Source organism: Ascaphus truei, chromosome 21 (genome assembly GCF_040206685.1).
Source record: "Ascaphus truei isolate aAscTru1 chromosome 21, aAscTru1.hap1, whole genome shotgun sequence".
NCBI lineage: Eukaryota > Metazoa > Chordata > Amphibia > Anura > Ascaphidae > Ascaphus > Ascaphus truei.
In genome coordinates, this window is record NC_134503.1 from 15,261,232 (window position 1) to 15,278,976 (window position 17,745).

The 17,745-nt window shown below is 46.8% G+C and overlaps 1 protein-coding gene across 4 annotated transcripts in view; it reads right to left on the reverse strand.

Annotated features, from left to right (window-relative positions):
- The window catches only part of RABL6 (RAB, member RAS oncogene family like 6), a 47,196-nt gene that overhangs the window by 18,605 nt on the left and 10,846 nt on the right, over positions 1–17,745 (reverse strand). For 3 of the 4 annotated variants that reach the window (XM_075579089.1, XM_075579088.1, XM_075579090.1), the window contains 9 exons: positions 11,737–11,871; positions 10,410–10,457; positions 9,316–9,371; positions 7,666–7,757; positions 5,582–5,722; positions 4,791–4,896; positions 3,341–3,444; positions 1,607–1,947; positions 459–612 (listed from right to left, as the gene is read on the reverse strand). In XM_075579089.1, coding sequence (XP_075435204.1) covers positions 459–612; positions 1,607–1,947; positions 3,341–3,444; positions 4,791–4,896; positions 5,582–5,722; positions 7,666–7,757; positions 9,316–9,371; positions 10,410–10,457; positions 11,737–11,871 — 1,177 coding nt within the window. Of the gene's footprint in view, positions 1–458; positions 613–1,606; positions 1,948–3,340; positions 3,445–4,790; positions 4,897–5,581; positions 5,723–7,665; positions 7,758–9,315; positions 9,372–10,409; positions 10,458–11,164; positions 11,342–11,736; positions 11,872–17,745 lie in introns of those variants that run through there. The other variant, XM_075579091.1, reaches the window with a different exon arrangement.

The following is a 17,745-nucleotide window of genomic DNA, read 5'->3' on the forward strand; positions in this document are numbered from 1 at the left end:
TACATTTGCACGCCCCGGGCGAGTGGATTTAACATCGTGGCGAGCTCCTATTGGCCCAAGCAGCACACGTGTGGTACTAGGTGGCGAGTAGATTTTTTTGTTCGGCGAGTAGATTTTTTGGTGATTTGTCGACCACTGTTTATAAGTAACAAATATTATTGCTATTCCCTGCTTGAGAGGCCTTTAAATACCACTGGGTGACTTGAAATTGACCACGCACCATTTTCCAAACATTTGGTAAACGGTTGTTGAACACGCACGCCCCATTTTAATAAGGACTTGCCAGTTCTAATTTCCTAATACGTTATGGCCTGTCGCCTTTCGTTTGCTAAAATAGTGAGTGTGATACAAGGACAGAAGCACCGCAGCCTCTTCTCTCTCACACACACCTATGGCAATATATAGGGCCAGAACATAGACGGATGTCTTGAGAGGGAGACACTGGAGCATACTCTCACCTGTCGCTGTCTCTCCTATCTCTGGGAAATGCTCTCTCCTGCTCTTTCTGCACACTGCTGTCCTCTAGGAAGCTCCGGTCTAAGCTATCATCAGGGATAAAGTCCTCCACGCTTTGTACCTTTGGAGGCTGGTCTGCAGGAGATGGGCTCTCCGCTGGGAAAAGGAAACGGGTAAGATTACGAGGGCACAAAAGGGGCAGGTAGCAGAGAGATGCCAAAGTCTGTAGAAAAAGAACCAACAGCATATCCTTCCTTAAAAAGGCAAGCCGCAAAACGGTCCTGTACATAAGGGAAAGAGCTTCAAACAACACATGCCTAGTCCTTAATATCCAAGGGTGGAAAACCGATCAATCGGTCTTCAGGATGATATGATGCTGCAAACGTTTAGAAAATATGTGCTGTGAATAAAAATGGTGTGTGTTATGGAAGGAGCCAATGTATAGTGTGTGCGATTCCAGGCTCGGTTATGTGCACTCTCTGTGATCTCCATTTCCTGGAGTCTCACCCTGTACACCCACAAGCGGACAACAATAGTGTTGCTGCTTTTCATTTCTTCTCTTTGGAGGCCAACATAGACTGGCAGAAATGTCCTGCCAAGAATCCACCTCAGATGTGGCTGTTGACTGCCTCTGAAGTTCAGTTGCCACTCTTTGGAAATTAAATATTCTAGATCTGTGGTTCCCAACGCCGGTCCTCAATGACCACTAACAGTGCAGGTTTTAAGGATATCTTCATTAGCACAGGAGGCCCAATCATTTTGGCTGAACCACCTGTGTTCAAGCAGGGGTATCCTTAAAACCTGGACTGGTAGTGATGCTTGCGGACTGAAGTTGAGAACCATGTCTATATCAAGAGTGGCCAACTCCAGTCTTCAAGGGGCACCAGGCTTTAAGGATATCCCTGCTTCAGCACAGGTGGCTCAGTCAATGACCCTTGAGGACTGGAATTGGCCACTCCTGGCATATATGATAGATAACATCAAGGAACTGCCCCTGTGTCCAGAGTGCATATTACAGAACAGACATACATGCCTTGTGACAAGATTTGTATATCCTGGGCATTGGAGAGAGAAGAGGGGGCTTCTGGGAATCTGTGTAGGTGGAGCGGGAATAATTTATAGAACACCCTGAATATTGCGAGCCCCTCACCTGCTCTGGCTGGAACGTTCTCAGGTGTAGAGGAGCCGAAGAGCCGGGACATAAACCCCCTTCTCTGCTGAGGAGCTTGGGGTGGTGGAGGAGAGGATGCTGTTGAGGCGGATGGGGTAAGAGGTTCAGAAAGGTCGGGTGCAGGAGGCGGGGGAGAAGCCGTCAAGGGAGGGGAAGGTGGCACTGCAGGTGGTAGCTGCAGAGGTGTGCCGGGATTGGAGCTGTCAGGAGAGCCAGAGTTTGTGAGTACCCCTGGTGACTGGGAGCCAGAGGTTGGGCTCTGGCCATTGGTGGCCGCTGGGGAAGCCAGGTGTTTATTTGTCTCGATCATCTCCAGGAAACTGCAGAGTAGAAGGAGAGAGATTAGCTTCCTGCAATAAGCACCTCTCTACTCCACAGCAACAGCAGATTGCACCGTTCCCAATGACTTCATCAGCAGTTCCAACCTTCCAAACAAAAATGACTGAAAATCGCACAGCAGGACAAGGAAACCAGCAAAGCCAAGTATGAGTGGGAGGATAGTGTGCATGATTGGAAGTGCCAAGTATTACCATTCCGTTTCAACATTACAGCAATGCCTCCATAAGGTCATGCCAAGTTCTAATCAATCTCTCTCTCTCTCCCTCTCTCAGCTCCAGCACAAATATGGTTAATGCACCTGTAGCCCATTTTCTGCAAATACAGTATCAACAGATACTTTAGTGGAAGCTTCATCCCGAAAAGGCATTGCTTTTCCTAACAACTGCAACTACACTGCTTAACGCAGGTACCCGTTGCCCTCCCAAGAAACATGCTCAATGTACCTGCTGTTAATACTGGATAACAGCGATACATACTGTGCTGCATATGTTTCTGCAACCGAAGTTTGCAGACCACCCACAGACTCAATTCACTATGAGAAATAAAGCGCTCCCACATAACGCACACCCACATAACGCACTCCCACATAACGCACACCCACCCACTCGCATCAACTGTCAGATGTGACACCGGAATACTTTTAAAAGTCAAGAGTTGTCACAATAGACTTGTGCTTAGGGGTTAAGAGGTTTACAGCCGGCGAGAGACATCGACTTTAAAAGCAGTGTTATTGGGGGGGGGGGGGGGGGTAGTGGGATGAGGGGTGTGTAGAGGTATTTTTTAATATGGCTTGAATGGGAGGGGGGGGTCCCCTGAGTGAAACCGCATTGCTCCAACCTCTGAGACCCCCCCCCCCCGGGATCCAACCCCCCAGAAATGCCTACAGTTTTCTCAACTGGGCCAGAATACTCCGGTGGCCAATAAAAGGCCGCGTCAGTGGCAGATGACGTAACGACTTTCTGTTGGTGACACCGCCGCCATATTTATACTTTGTGCGTGACAAACGCTGGCACAAAAAGCTACCAATACCTTGGGGCCCCCAAAAGGTTCGAGGACCACAGATCAGCTATGGTACATTGAAGAATAAATAAAAACAGGGACAGCTGCTCCAAGGTGGTTTAATGTGGGAGCATCTTGTACAGGGGGCCTCCAGATGGTCACAATCAATTCTCATCTGCACATCAAACACGATACCCAATTGTTTCTCCCCTCCCTAGGTTCAGCTCACCAATACCATTTACTGATAAAGACCAACGGCAAACAACCTTGACCAGCAAAGGGATTACATGAGCATCCCCGCAGGCCTCTTGTTGCAGAACCCAGAATCCCCGTCTTTCTCAGACCCAGAGTAGCGAGGATGAATGGATGACATACATTTCGTAATTCTGGTCCTCTGTCTCCTGTTGCACCGAGAGCTCCTCTAAAGTGGCGTCAATGTCCAGCTGGTTGGTCTCCAGTTGCCGTAACAAGGTCTCTCGCTGCAGGGCAATGAGAAAGGGCAGGGTCACAGGCTGCTGCAGGACCTCTCACAATATCACGTCCCCTGCCTCGCTCCACACCCACGCTAACCCCACTGCTGTATGATGCAAAATCTTGTCCTTTCATTTATAGTGCTGGTGGGAGACGGGGCAAAGGGGTAAGTATATGCAAGAATAAACCATCCCAGAGTCCAACGCCGGCTATCCCAAAACCTTCTTTAAAAAATTGAAATTAAAAAAGGACTCACCTCCGCCCCTGGGAAATCCAGAACAAGCAAGGAACAGTTTACAGCCTAAGAACTACTGGGTATTTTTTCCTTTATCTATTTCTTTTAAGTACTGGGTTGTCTCATCAGTCTCTTCCCACCCGACTCCCCGAGCACTACAATTATAAGATGTAACCAGAAGCTCAGAGCTATAACAATAGCTGTAACCTCTTCCTTGCTGGAGGAACACAGCACATTTCTCTGCAATGCGTTGCGGTGGCGGCCAGCAGCGACAGAGTTAAGAGTCTCATATTCTGGCTACAAATGAATAAGTAAAGCTGATCCTGTATCAGTTGCTTGCGGGGTCACTTTACAGCTGGAGTTACGGTTACCAGCCCTCCGTAAGCCCGATAACAAATGCACAGCAAGGCTGGCAGGATAAAGAAGTAGTGGGTAGAGATCCTGAGTGGGAGGATACTGGAACTTGAGGCATGCTGATGGACTCGAGTGTTTTCTGGCCACTTTATATAGTACTGTACAGACTGTTTACATCAGGGAGTGGCCAACTCCAGTCCTTAAGGGCCACCAACATGCCAGGTATTAGAGATAACCCTGCTTCAGCACAAGTGGTGCAGTCATTCTGACTGAGCCACCTGCGCTGAAGCAGGGATAGCCTTAAAAAAAAACCTGCCCTGTTGGTGGCCCTTGAAGACTGGAGTTGGCCACTCCCTGGTTTACATGATGGTCCCCAAGAAACACACGTGACTCAATAGATGTGTAATAAACCTGGCAGATTTATCGATGATGGGTTCCATTCCTTACATCAACACGGGACCTTAGGAAGGCCCTAAAAAGGACACACATCTCTGCATGGAAAGATCTAAATGATGACCCATCTCGTTTGGTTTCAACGTGCTTTGAGTGCCTGTTATAGCACATTTATCAGCCTTATTTTGGACACCCTTTAATTTTTTGTATGTATTGTCAAATCGAGATACAGTCTGCACTGGTAAAAGGGAGCTGGGGAAAGCAGTTTTAATGATAAGAAAAGAGTTCACGGATGAAGCAACGGTCCTAATGGAGCACTATTAGGGTCGGGGGGGGGGGAAGCATGGGGTTGATGCCGGACTTGGCTCTCACCTGAAGCTGCAGGAAGGGGATGTTAAAAAATTTGTGCAAGTATTTCAGCCCAAAGCTGTTCTTCATGGAAGATTCAGCGTAGCGGATGTAGGAAGAGCCGGGGCGTCTGCGGGGAAGCAAAGGAAACGGGAGAGGAATAAGAACAAACGCACTAACCAAATCATCAATGCAACAAATAAAAACAGAGTTGGAATGCACAGCCACTTTAATATCACATGGACAAACAGGCAGTATTTGCAATCCGTAATTAACGGACTTACACAAAAGAGTGGGTAATTAGCAAGCAATATCTACCAGATGCGACAAGGAACTGCACACGGATTTGTCCTTTTCAGCGAGCATTTATTGGCGACCACCCCATTGTTTTTGCCGGCACACCGACGGAGGTAGAAGCAGCTCTTTCACTACCTGAATCCTACGGTTACCATCTGTGCTTGCTGCACATACTATGCGACAGACACAGTGTATTGAGATTCCTCCCTAATCTGTCAGGGCTCTGCTTCTTCTGAAACCGACATTCTTCCCTTAACCCCTCCGCAGCCAGAGATGCCTGCAATGCATTGCCTTGCCATACAGGTGCCGGCTCCTTTGGCAGCGGAGTGGTATAATCACTGTGTGTTCTTTATGGCAGGGTTGTTACCATTCCCAATGAAGCAGAACTCACAGACAGTTAGTGAAGACGCTTTCTACCCTGCGGACCCGGATATTTCCCTGGCATGCAGAGGTTTTTTTTTGGGGGGGGGGGGAGGGAGGGAGAGTGATGCTCTGCAGGATGTAGCATTGTCGCTAACCGGTTCAGGTTCTGGATACACTCTCGGACGTCGTCAGGCAAAATAACCCGGTGCTCCCCCATGTCGCGGTGATTGCCGAGCACGCACACCGGCACGTGGCTGGGGACTTTAGGGAGCTCTCTCATGATGTAGTTAAAGGTCCTGTGTCCAACACAAAGAGGGAAAGACGTGAACATTGAACATGAATTTGCTCTCACTGGGTAAAAACATGTAAGTGTTTTGTATATATCGGAAGTGTCCCTGTGTGAGTCTCAACCTGAAACCCCTATTCTGAGCAGCATACCAGCTTTCTGCCATGTGACGGTGGCCAGATGTATCTGAAAGGAAAGTCATTGTTAACTCCTCTACTCTTTGAAAGGGCCATTTATATGCTGCAGAGTGATGGACTGAACGCCTTCCAAGCCATGAATATGTCAAACATTAACTCTGTGCTGCACAATAGGGTGTGTGTGTGTGTGTGTGTGTGTGTGTGTGTGTGTGTGTGTGTGTGTGTGTGTGTGTGTGTGTGTGTGTGTGTTGTGTGTTGTGTGTAGAAAATAGCCGTGTTAGTCCAGTTGCGATACTGCAGAATAAATGAGTTCTTCAGTATTAGGTGATACCTTTTTTTATTGGACTAACAATTTATGTCATAGGACAAGCTTTCGAGCGTTCTCCTCTCACTTTTAACACCCTACCTTATCTACAACTACATATCTGGAGTTACCAGTTGGGTGAAGTGTGAATAATAAACACTACCGGCGGTGCTGGGGAAGGGAAATATATGAAAACTAACACAGAAAGAAAGAATCCCCTGAATTCACCACTGCTCCTCATTTTAACCATTTATGTGTATGTGATTAATAAACTTTATTTGATACATTTTGTGTGTTAGAGTGCTATTCAGGGGATTCTTTTTTTCTGTGTTAGTTTTCATATATATATATGTGTGTGTGCGTTTATGTATGCATGCGCGCACACACGCACACACGCACACACGGACGTGCGTACATATGTATACGTGTGTGTACTCACAGACTCAGACTAATAAGAAGGCGTTCGTGGTGCACGGTAAAGGGGATTAGATGCCCGTTAATATAAATCACAATAGTGATCTGGAATAGCAGGGGACCGAAATGTCAGGCTTATGTTTGCACTTTGGACATAATAAATCACCCTTTTTTACTACTACTACGCTGTGCTGGTATTCCAGATCACTATTGTGATCTATATTAACTTAGAAATATATTTTACACACAGACAGACAGCTACTAGAGATATAGCCTATATAGATATATGCACCCATACATAAAAACACATATAAATGATTATATACACCCCATGCTACAATAGATATAGCAAAACTTTCACTTCCACTCTGTTTAGAAGCAAATGTTTCCTCTTCAATTGTACTTGAATTACATGAATTTCTTCTGGCAAAAACAATTCTGTTGAAGATTGTATAGAATATCAGACAATAAACTATAATTTTCATGTTCAGTCTCTTGGGTTATCTGACCCATTTGAAAAAAAAAATAATAATAATCCAATGTTTGTATTCTCATAAGTAAGGGTCATTTAGGGTCATTTAGTTAAACCCTTTGGCCAAAGCGTTATAAGCCTGCAGCCACGATACGCCAGTATATGCAGGTCCTAACGCTACCTGTGAGCATTCTCAGTTACCTCTGCTGTGGAGGGAGAAAGGTACCGCACCCTATTCTGTAATTGTGAAGCTTTGAGTCCCATCAGGAGAAAATTGCTATATGAAATAAAGTTATTATTAAACTAGCTTTAGCCATGGGAAATAAAGCAGAATTTTCTAGCTATCGATGTTTAGCATGGGTAATACCAACGTGTGTGCCTTTACTATACCGATTGAAAAAGATTTTTTGAAGAGCATGTTCTTAATCTTTTCATTTGTAAATAAATGTTATGACAGAATAGTATGTATAGGTGGAACCTGCATTACCCATTGCATCTCTTCTCTGTATAAAGTACATAGCTTCACAGGATCTGCGAGCAAGAGTTTACACTTCCACTGTAAGCTTGGGTTTTAAAGTGGCTGCATGACATGGAATTCTGGGGGGGGGGAGGGGGGGCACACTTACCACTGCTTGGTAATGTCAAACATCATGATGACCCCGTTGCAATTCTGATACACATCCAGGAATTCTGCGTCCAAAGCCATATCGGAGTCTCCCTGGGAATAGATCAGACCTCAGTATAACATTGCTTCCTAAGGCTAAGGCCCCGCTGCCTCAGACCACGCCCCCGCACTGCAGACAGGCGGCGCGTGGAGAGGCACTTGACCGCTATCTGCGGTCTGGCGGGAGCGGGGTGTGGTTTGAGCAGAGGGTCCGTTCGTCCCCCCCCCTCTTTGAAAGGTGTGCAGGAGCCCGGAGATACGATCCCGCTCTGTCATCTCAATGAGTCCTGCACAAGCCTAAACCAGCTATTTCTCCGAGCGTGTCTCTCATTGTGATCCGCCAAAATAAGGGGGAAAATGAATCAGAGGACCACGAAAATCAATTGACCCGCGGGTGTCTCATCGCGGGCTGAGGCTCCCTGCTCCCTCCTCCCGAATGAAACTTATGAGCCGGCCAAAAGTGTAAAAAAAAAAAAAACCATGACAGAGAGAGACACACACAGCTCAACAGGCCTCCTCCCTCCCCTCCTTCCCTCATTGGCTGACTGCCGCACCACGTGACGCGTCAGAGCTGCAAATCACTAGGAGCTTGCAGCATTGGCCGGCTGACGCGTCACAGCACGCAGTCAGCCACGTCAGAAGGAGCCAGCGGGGACCTGCAGACTGGAGGAAAGGGGCTGGTGGCTGCCGCGCGGCCACACACACCACCGGACACAGCGGGACCAAAGCCTAACACAAACAGCTCCTGCAAGCTCAGAACCCAAGCTCACCACATCATATACATGTGTCAAAGGGAGTGCTACCTCATGTAACAAAAGACAACGAGCCTCTGTGCCACATCCAATATGACAAACCATATAGTCCAACACTTATCTGCTAATCTTATCATAAGCAAGGGGCATTCTTTGCCTTTGCTGTTGAACACAATGTTAGAACAAAAGACAAAGCATGATCTACTCATAATGTATACATAAAGCATCATGTAATCTCGTGAATAACACAACATCACTGGTGCCAAGAGGCAGCTGTGGAGAGGGCTTCTAGTGCAGCTTGTTGGTCACACATATATGTCAAGCTGATCCCTAAGACATGAGGAGTCAAATATAACAACCTAAAATAGAGGCATGCAAGAAAGGAGGGTGCCAAGGACCTGTGTGTGGGTACCTCGTCAAAAATAAATGTTTTCTCAGTTGTTGGACACCAAAGGATTAACTCGCTGGAGAAAACATGTACAGGTAGTCCTCGTTATCCAACGTTTCACTTTACTACGAATGGAATAGCCAACGCTTTACAATGCGACCCTACGGGCCATTTTTCGACGCCTGAATGCGTTATCCAACGCTCACCGCCACTGATTAACATGGGACTCACTTTACAACGGTTTCACTATCCAACGCTACTTCCAGAACGGATTCTGTTGGATAACCGAGGACTGCCTGTAACGGTCATACAATAGCTCATAAGGAGGGTTATAAGGGACAGAATTCTGGCTTCCGAGTGGCTTCTGAAGAACAAAGATGAGAGGTTTCAACCAATGCTGTGAGAAACGGTGTCACAAAAACACCACAATACAATTAGAACGGTGCAGTTCTCATTTTAAGAAGCTACTCACCTCTTGGGGCTCATTTTCCAGCTTCAAAGTGCTTTCCCCTCGCTTCTTACATTTACCTGAAAAGGAAAGATGGTGGTAAGAACTTCACCTGAGTAAGGCCTCAATTATACCAGAAACTGCGGAGCGATCCGGTGATGTCATCGTAGCGACGCTACATGTGCACACGCAGAAGCGATTTGTAGCGCTACTGCAGGGAGACATGGCCAGATCATTTCTATTTCTACCTCTCTATCTATGTATGTAATTATATGTATGTATATATGTATATAATTATATGTACTGCATATGTAAATGTATATATATATATGTATGTATGTGTGTGGTTTGTTTAAGATGCACTGTGATTGGTCGTGTAAATCACGTGATGCGGCCGTCGCTTGTGAAAAACAAAATCTCAAATGTCTTCATGAGACAGAAGCTTTGTAGCATGCCCGGCGCTACCGTCGCGATTGGTATGTGCGCTTTCATTGGATTCTATTGTTTTGAACCTGTGCACGCAATTTCTGGTATAATCACGGCCTAAGACATGTCCTTTCCATCCCTCAGGGGGTATTAATGTGGCTCAGACTACTGTGCTATTTCTGTGATGCTGCCCAATGGTCATGTTGTATCTCCTGTAACCCTCCCATGAAATACAAATGGTGGTAATGGGATTAACCATTTCCGTTGATAGAAGAGTACAGAATGCACTCAATGGTGTCCCAGCTCTAGGAGGCTTACACAAGTCACTTCTGGTACTCTCCCTTCCACTAACACACACATTTTTAGGGGTGCAGAATGCGTTGGAGGGGGGGGGGGGCAGGGGATGAACCACACTGGTAGTAAAGAGGTTAATCTGTAAGGTGTTAAATCACGGGTATTTTCCTAGTAGACTTTCAATGACAAGATTAAAGGTGATTTATGCCAACTAATCATTTATGTCCTATCTCAAATGGAAAGTTACCAATGTAAAATCGTTTATGTCTTATATATTTTATTTATTATATGGTGTTTTCCGTTAGCAATAATTTACAATGTGCAACATTTTAACCCTTTCACAGACAGATGGGCTAAAAGTGAAGGTCCCATATTTGACATTACAAACACAAGCTTACCTTTGTCAACGACATCCCACACTTCAACTTTGACTATATCATCAGTGGCTGTAAGTACAAGAAGGTGAGAGATCATCATGCGGTCTCCGCTTAAAATGGACCATCAGCCAGGAGATCTCCATCCATCCCATTTCAAGGGTCACAACAGACCAATTGTTATGGCTGTTTTGGGTCCTCACCCCTTCATGTATGTGCCACTTTGCCTATAAGAAGTATATTGTGGCACAACAGTCTTTAATTGGTTGTTTATTGAGGGCTTTGTCGACGTTCTGCTGTTGCAACCACACCTTCGTCGGTACAGGCGCTCTGGTGCCGGTGCGATTGTAACACCAAAACGTTGAAACGGACCTCAAGCAAATAACTCATCCGAGATTGGTGTTCCGCAATATTGTTTTTATTGTGGCTTTACCACGGCGTGACCGTGTCGGTCAGCACCCAACAGAAGCCAAGTTTGGTCAGAAACAGCCGGTAAGGTGTCAACCTCTCTAACCCACACAAACCACTTCACTCAATGCCACGTGGTTTATAAAATAACCCAAACGTTTGCAATAGGGAATGTTACTAGTGTTTTGTTTGTTTTTGTTTTTTGCTCTTCATTACAGAAAGGAGGGGTGAGAATTACATTAACAAAAATCAGACTTCGCAAGGGCCTGTGTATTAGGGAAGCCCCGTTTAACCTCTTCTCTGCCACAAGCGACATTATAAGATGTCAACACGTGATGCCGGGATCTAAATGCTTGGCTGGGTATAATGACCTTATGAAAATGACTGCGTAGCTTCAGGACTCTGATGTGCAGTCATCCCTGAATAGCAACTTCCCCCTCAACACTACAGCCAAGCCAGTCAGCAAGAGGGAAATTGAGCATGAGCTGAGATAGGCTCAAATGCATGGATGGTGGAGTCGCATGAGGTCGTTTGTGAATTGCTTGAGGCTGGAGAACAGGAAGAGAGAGAGAAGGGTGAGTGGAAGAGACATACAAATAGAAGGAAAGATGGAGACAAGGACAGGTAATGGGGGAAGGAGCCAAGCAAGGCATTGACGATGACAAAAAGAGAAAGGATAGTGGGGGGGGGGGGGAAGTAAAACAGAATGAGAAAGAAACAGAAGAGAGAAAATACAAATGGGGAGAAGGGAATAAACAAGTCTGCTATGGACTGTGATAAAACAACTCTTTGCTGTCAGAGAGGCAAGCAATTACTTCTGGTCCGAAGAGCGCTCATGTGATCCATCAGTGCCGGAGTGTCCGTGGCCACCGAGATGGCAGGACCCTCCGGAGCTGAAGGAGCTAACAGACCATTAGGAAGAGAGAGTCCTCATTCCTCTTACTTTTATAGTTCCAGTGGATGCTGGTGACCTGGATCTCCTGAGTGGGGATATATTCCTCCACAAACTTCTTTCCCTGCAGTCGGTGCCACAAAGTGGTCTTCCCAGTATTCCTGTCTCCCCGGATCGCTATTTTCACTGAAAGAAAGACTGGTTTAAGCAGAAGGTCTCGGAGGCTTCTTGTCACTCATGGTTTGGCTGAAAACACGGGCATGGTAACCTGTAGGACGTGAATGGACTAGGTGTTCACGCATTCCCCACAGGCCCCCCAGAGAAACTGGGACTCCAAGATAAGAGAAATGAAGCAGTAACATATACCAACATAAAAACCATATACCAACATTAGATATAGCACTAACAGATAAGATACTAACATACTGTAAGCAATAAACCAATATTAACCACATCGTTTTATAAATGTACTGACAAGTCATTACAATGTAGAAGATAGAAAGACTTGTCTTTCTTCATGGACAGCACTCCACTTCATTGAAACAGCAAGTGAAAAAGACATCTTTCCCAGATGCAAGACAAGGCAAATATTTCATAAACAAGTGACCACATGTAACATTTCCACTATAAGGAGCAAACATCAACACGTAATGCTTGTGCTCCTGGATCCAGCACTTGGAAGCCCCTCTGATCCGACCCAAACAGAAAGGAATGAAGATGCCCCACAGATACAGTAACTAGTGCCGGATTGTGCATCTCCAATAACACACTGGCCACAGGCGGGTGTGAGAACGCACTCGAGGAATGGCTGGAAAACCCAAATCAAATCAAGAGGGCTGTGTCCATGGCTACACAAAACAGGGAGCCCCCCGCTACAGCTAAGCAAATGTAAGTGAGGTGCTCACTAGGTAAGGTAGGCATGTACACAAACAGAAAACCTAGTACCTGAGCCCATGGCTGACAGTAGTCATAATTTTTTTATTTATAAAAATATTTTACCAGGAAGTAATACAGTGAAAGTTACCTCTCGTTTTCAAGTATGTCCTGGGCACAGAGTTAAGACAAATAATACATGGTTACAAATACAGTTACATAAATGAACAGGGTATACATTATATACAAGACATTGCATGCACAGTTAAAGAAAATATATGTTATGGGCGTATGTAACAGTTACAGACCAGATTAAAATGTGAGACAACCTGAGATTTGAAAGAACTTAAACTGGTGGTGGATGTGAGAGTCTCCGGTAGGTTGTTCCAGTTTTGGGGTGCACGGTAAGAGAAGGAGGAACGGCCGGATACTTTGTTGAGCCTTGGGACCATGAACAGTCTTTTGGAGTCTGATCTCAGGTGATAAGTGCTGCGTGTGGTAGGGGTGAGGAGCTTGTTCAGGTAGCTGGGTAGCTTGCCCATAAAGAATTTAAAGGCAAGGCAGGAAAGGTGAACTTTGCGCCTAGACTCGAGTGATGACCAATCTAGTTCTTTGAGCATTTCGCAGTGATGTGTGTTGTAGTTGCATTGGAGAACAAAACGACAAATTGAATTGTAGAGGGTGTCAAGTTTGCTAAGGTGGGTTTGAGGTGCCGAGCCATATACTATGTCTCCGTAGTCAATAATTGGCATTAGCATCTGCTGTGCGATACGCTTTCTGACCAGGAGACTTAGGGAGGATTTGTTCCTATAAAGTACCCCTAGTTTGGCATAGGTATTGGTTGTCAGGGTATCAATGTGCATTCCGAATGTTAAGTGGGAGTCAAACCATAAGCCCAGGTATTAAAAACTAGTGACAGGGGTTAGGGTGGTGTTAGTGTTGGTTCTAATCAGGAGCTCAGTCGCTGGAAGCTTTAAAAATTTAGTCTTGGTCCCAAATACCATTGTTACAGTCTTGTCAGTGTTTAAAAAGAGTTTGTTTTGGGAAATCCAGTTTTCGAGTCTCAAAAAGTCAGACTGAAGTATGTGTTGAAGGTCAGAGAGGCTATGGCTGTGTGCATATAGGATTGTGTCATCTGCATACATGTGTATTGAGGCTTCCTTACAAGCTGTGGGAAGATCATTAATGAACACCGAGAAGTGTAGGGGCCCCAGAACAGAGCCATGCGGGACACCACAGGTGATATCCAGGGGGTTGGAGTTAGAGCCTGAAAAGGACACATGTTGGGATCTTCCTGATAGGTAGGACTGAAACCAGTTTAAAGCATGCCTTCCTATTCCAGAGCTCTGGAGTTTGTTAAGCAGGATAACATGATCAACTGTGTCAAAAGCCTTTGCAAAATCTAGGAATACTGCACCAGTGAGTTGTCGCCGTTCCATTCCACACTGGATTCCATTGCAAACTTTTAACCCCTTGTCTTTAGATTAGCAGCATCTCACCAACAATTTTAATCTTTGGCCTCGTTAATATTAATATATTATAAATTATATATAAATTAATATATTATTATTGTGGCATCTCTGGGTTTTTAAACACAGACTAAAGCAGCGGTGCTCAACTCCAGTCAGGTTTACAGGATGGACGTGCTTCAGCACAGGTGGCTTAATCAGTCCCTGCTTCAGCATCAACATGTAATGCGTGTAATGTGTATTAGAAATCAATCAATCTAAAATTGGACTGGGTAAGAGATTAGACAAAAAAATGCTCATGTATAAAGGAGGGGGGAGGGGGGAGGAAGAATCACTGAATGCAATTTTTTCCTCTGATCTGTCAAATTCCTCCAGTTACTGACTATGCTTTTGTTATCAACTGTATTGGCCAGAGTAGAGATGTTTTGGCACTATACGCAGCATTTTCCTTCCAACGCCTCTCCTCTGGGATCCTGGGAGGTTGTGTCTCAGCTACCTGCTGGACACAGAACCAGCTTTTGCTCTCTGACCAATCTCCACAGAATCCAGCACTTGGAAGCCTCTCCGACCCGACACAAACAGGAAGGAATGAAGATGCCACACGGATAACTAGTGCCGGATTGTGCATCTCCAATAACACTCTGACCACAGGCAGGTGTGAGAACGCACTCGAGGAATGGCTGGAAAACCCAAATCAAATTAAGAGGGCCGTGTCCATGGCTGCCAGAAGTCATAACCCCTTGTCTTTAGATTAGCAGCATTGCAGGATCTATCTCACCAACAGTATAATTGTTGGGCTCATTCTGGGTTTTTAAAAACATACGCTAAAGCAGGGGTGCTCAACTCCAGTCCTCAAGCCCCCCCACAGGTCAGGTTTTCAGGATATCCCTGCTTCAGCATAGGTGGCTTAATCAGTCCCTGCATCAGCACAGGTCTTTGCCTGAGCTTCTGATTGAGCCACCTGTGCTGAAGCTGGGATATCCTGAAAACCGGACCTGTTGGAGGGGAGGGGGATAGAGGACTGGAGTTGCTCACCCCTGCTCTAAAGCACCCCCATATTTACAAAGGGAATTGTTTTTGTAACTATGGGCGCACCCCAGAGAATTGTGTGACAGATAACAGGACCTGGAGGCCTGCAACCATCTGACATGCTCTTTTATTTATTTATTACTAGCTGAGAGACCCGGCGTTGCCCGGGATGTAATTTTGGGGGGGGGCGTACGACAGGGTTAGGCTTCCCCCCCCCTTGACAGCTAGGTGGGTGACTGAGTTGACTGAGTGTGTGGGTGACTGTGTGGGTGGGTGGGTGACACTTGACTGAGTGGGTGGGTGGGTGGGTTGGTGACTGAGTGGGTGACTTTGGGTCGGTGACTGGGTGGGTGACTTTGGGTCGGTTTGACTTTGGGTCGGTAGGTGGGTGACTTTGGGTCGGTGGGTGGGTGACTTTGGGTCGGTGGGTGGGTGACTTTGGGTCGGTGGGTGGGTGACTTTGGGTCGGTGGGTGGGTGACTTTGGGTTGGTGGGTGGGTGACTTTGGGTCGGTGGGTGACTTTGGGTCGGTGGGTGGGTGACTTTGGGTAGGTGGGTGGGTGGGTGACTCTGGGTTGGTGGGTGGGTGGGTGAGTTTGGGTCGGTGGGTGGGTCGGTGACTGGGTGACTTTTTCAGGGTCGGTGACTGGGTGGGTCAGTGACGGGTCGGTGACTGGGTGGGTCAGTGAGTGGGTAGGTGGGGTCGGTGAGTGGGTGGGTGGGGTCGGTGAGTGGGTGGGTGGGGTCAGTGACTGGGTGGGTGGTTTTGGGTGAGACTGGGTAGGTGAGTGTGAGACTGAATGGGTGGGTGAGTGTGAGACTGAATGGGTGGGTGAGTGTGAGACTGAATGGGTGGGTGAGTGTGAGACTGAATGGGTGGGTGAGTGTGAGACTGAATGGGTGGGTGAGTGGGAGACTGAATGGGTGGGTGAGTGGGAGACTGAATGGGTGGGTGAGTGGGAAACTGAATGGGTGGATGAGTGGGAAACTGAATGGGTGGGTGAGTGGGAAACTGAATGGGTGGGTGAGTGGGAAACTGAATGGGTGGGTGAGTGGGAAACTGAATGGGTGGGTGAGTGGGAAACTGAATGGGTGGGTGAGTGGGAGACTGAGTGGGAGACTGAGTGGGAGAGTGGGTGGGAGAGTGGGTGAGTGGGAGACTGACTGGGTGGGTGACTGACTGGGTGGGTGAGTGTGTGACTGACTGGGTGAGTGGGTGACTGACTGACTGGGTGGGTGAGTGGGTGACTGACTGGGTGGGTGAGTGGGTGACTGACTGGGTGGGTGAGTGGGTGACTGACTGGGTGGGTGAGTGGGTGACTGACTGGGTGGGTGAGTGGGTGACTGACTGGGTGGGTGAGTGGGTGACTGACTGGGTGGGTGAGTGGGTGCTGACTGGGTGACTGACTGGGTGAGTGAGTGGGTGGGTGAGTGGGTGACTGACTGAATGGGTGGGTGACTGGGTGACTGACTGAATGGGTGACTGAATGGGTGGGTGACTGAGTGAATGGGTGGGTGACTGAGTGACTGGGTGGGTGACTGAGTGACTGGGTGGGTGACTGAGTGACTGGGTGGGTGACTGAGTTGACTGACTGGGTGGGTGTGTTGGGTGACTGGATGGGTGACTGGGTGGGTGGGTGGGTGACTGACTGGGTGGGTGACTGACTGGGTGGGTGACTTGACTGAGTGAGTGAGTGGGTGGGTGACTGAGTGAGTGGGTGGGTGACTAAGTGAGTTTTTGAGTGACTAAGTGAGTGGGTGGGTGGGTTACTGAGTGGGTGGGTGGGTGACTGTGTATGTAATTATTGTGTGTGATTGTTGATTGTGTGGGGTGTGTGTGTGGATGAGTGAGTGTGTGATGTGATAGTGAGTGTGAGGTGTGTGAGTGTGTGTGTCAGTGTTGGTTAGTTGAGTGTTTGTGTGCAATAAATTAGACAGATGTGTAAATAGTAATGTTTTGTGTAAAATATGTTATTGAAAGGAAGAGGTGATTTATTGTGCTAGGTGTGTTAGTAGCGGAGGTGTTGTGTTGTTGTATATGTTTGTGTGTGGTGGGATGTTGATGTGCAATGGGAGTGGGTGGTGAGACGTGTAAATGTGCATTGTATTCAGTGTAGTGTGTATGGTGAAGGGTAGGTAATTGGAACAGTGGGTTGGGTGTGTGTGTTTGTTTAGTGGTGGTTGTGTTGTGTGTGGTAGTTAAGGTTATGTTGAAGTGTTGTTTTGTGTGTTGTATCAGCAGAGGAGGTTGGTGTGTGTGTGTGAGTACGTGTGTTGCGTGGTTGAGGGCGTGTGGCGTTGCTGAGTGCGTGTGTGTGTGCATGTGTTTGTGTATTTGTGTGTGTGTTGTGTGTGATGGTGTGTGGTGTGTGAGAGCATGTGTGTATGTGGCGTGTGTGATGGCATGTGTGTGTGTATGACGCATGTTGTGTGTGTGACGTGTGTGAGTGCGTGTTGTTGGTCATAGACATGTTGTAAATTGCATGTTTTTGAGTGTAGTGTGTGTATTATGAGGGTGAAGGTGAGGTGTGATTTGTTATGTGTGGCATAGAATGACAGGATGTTTGCGTGTGTGTGTGTGTGTGTATGAGGGGGTTTTGTGTGGCTGAGTGTTGTGTGTGAGTGGTGGTGTGAGAAGTGTTTTAGAATAAATTATACAGACAGTGAAATTGTTAGGAAAACATATTTT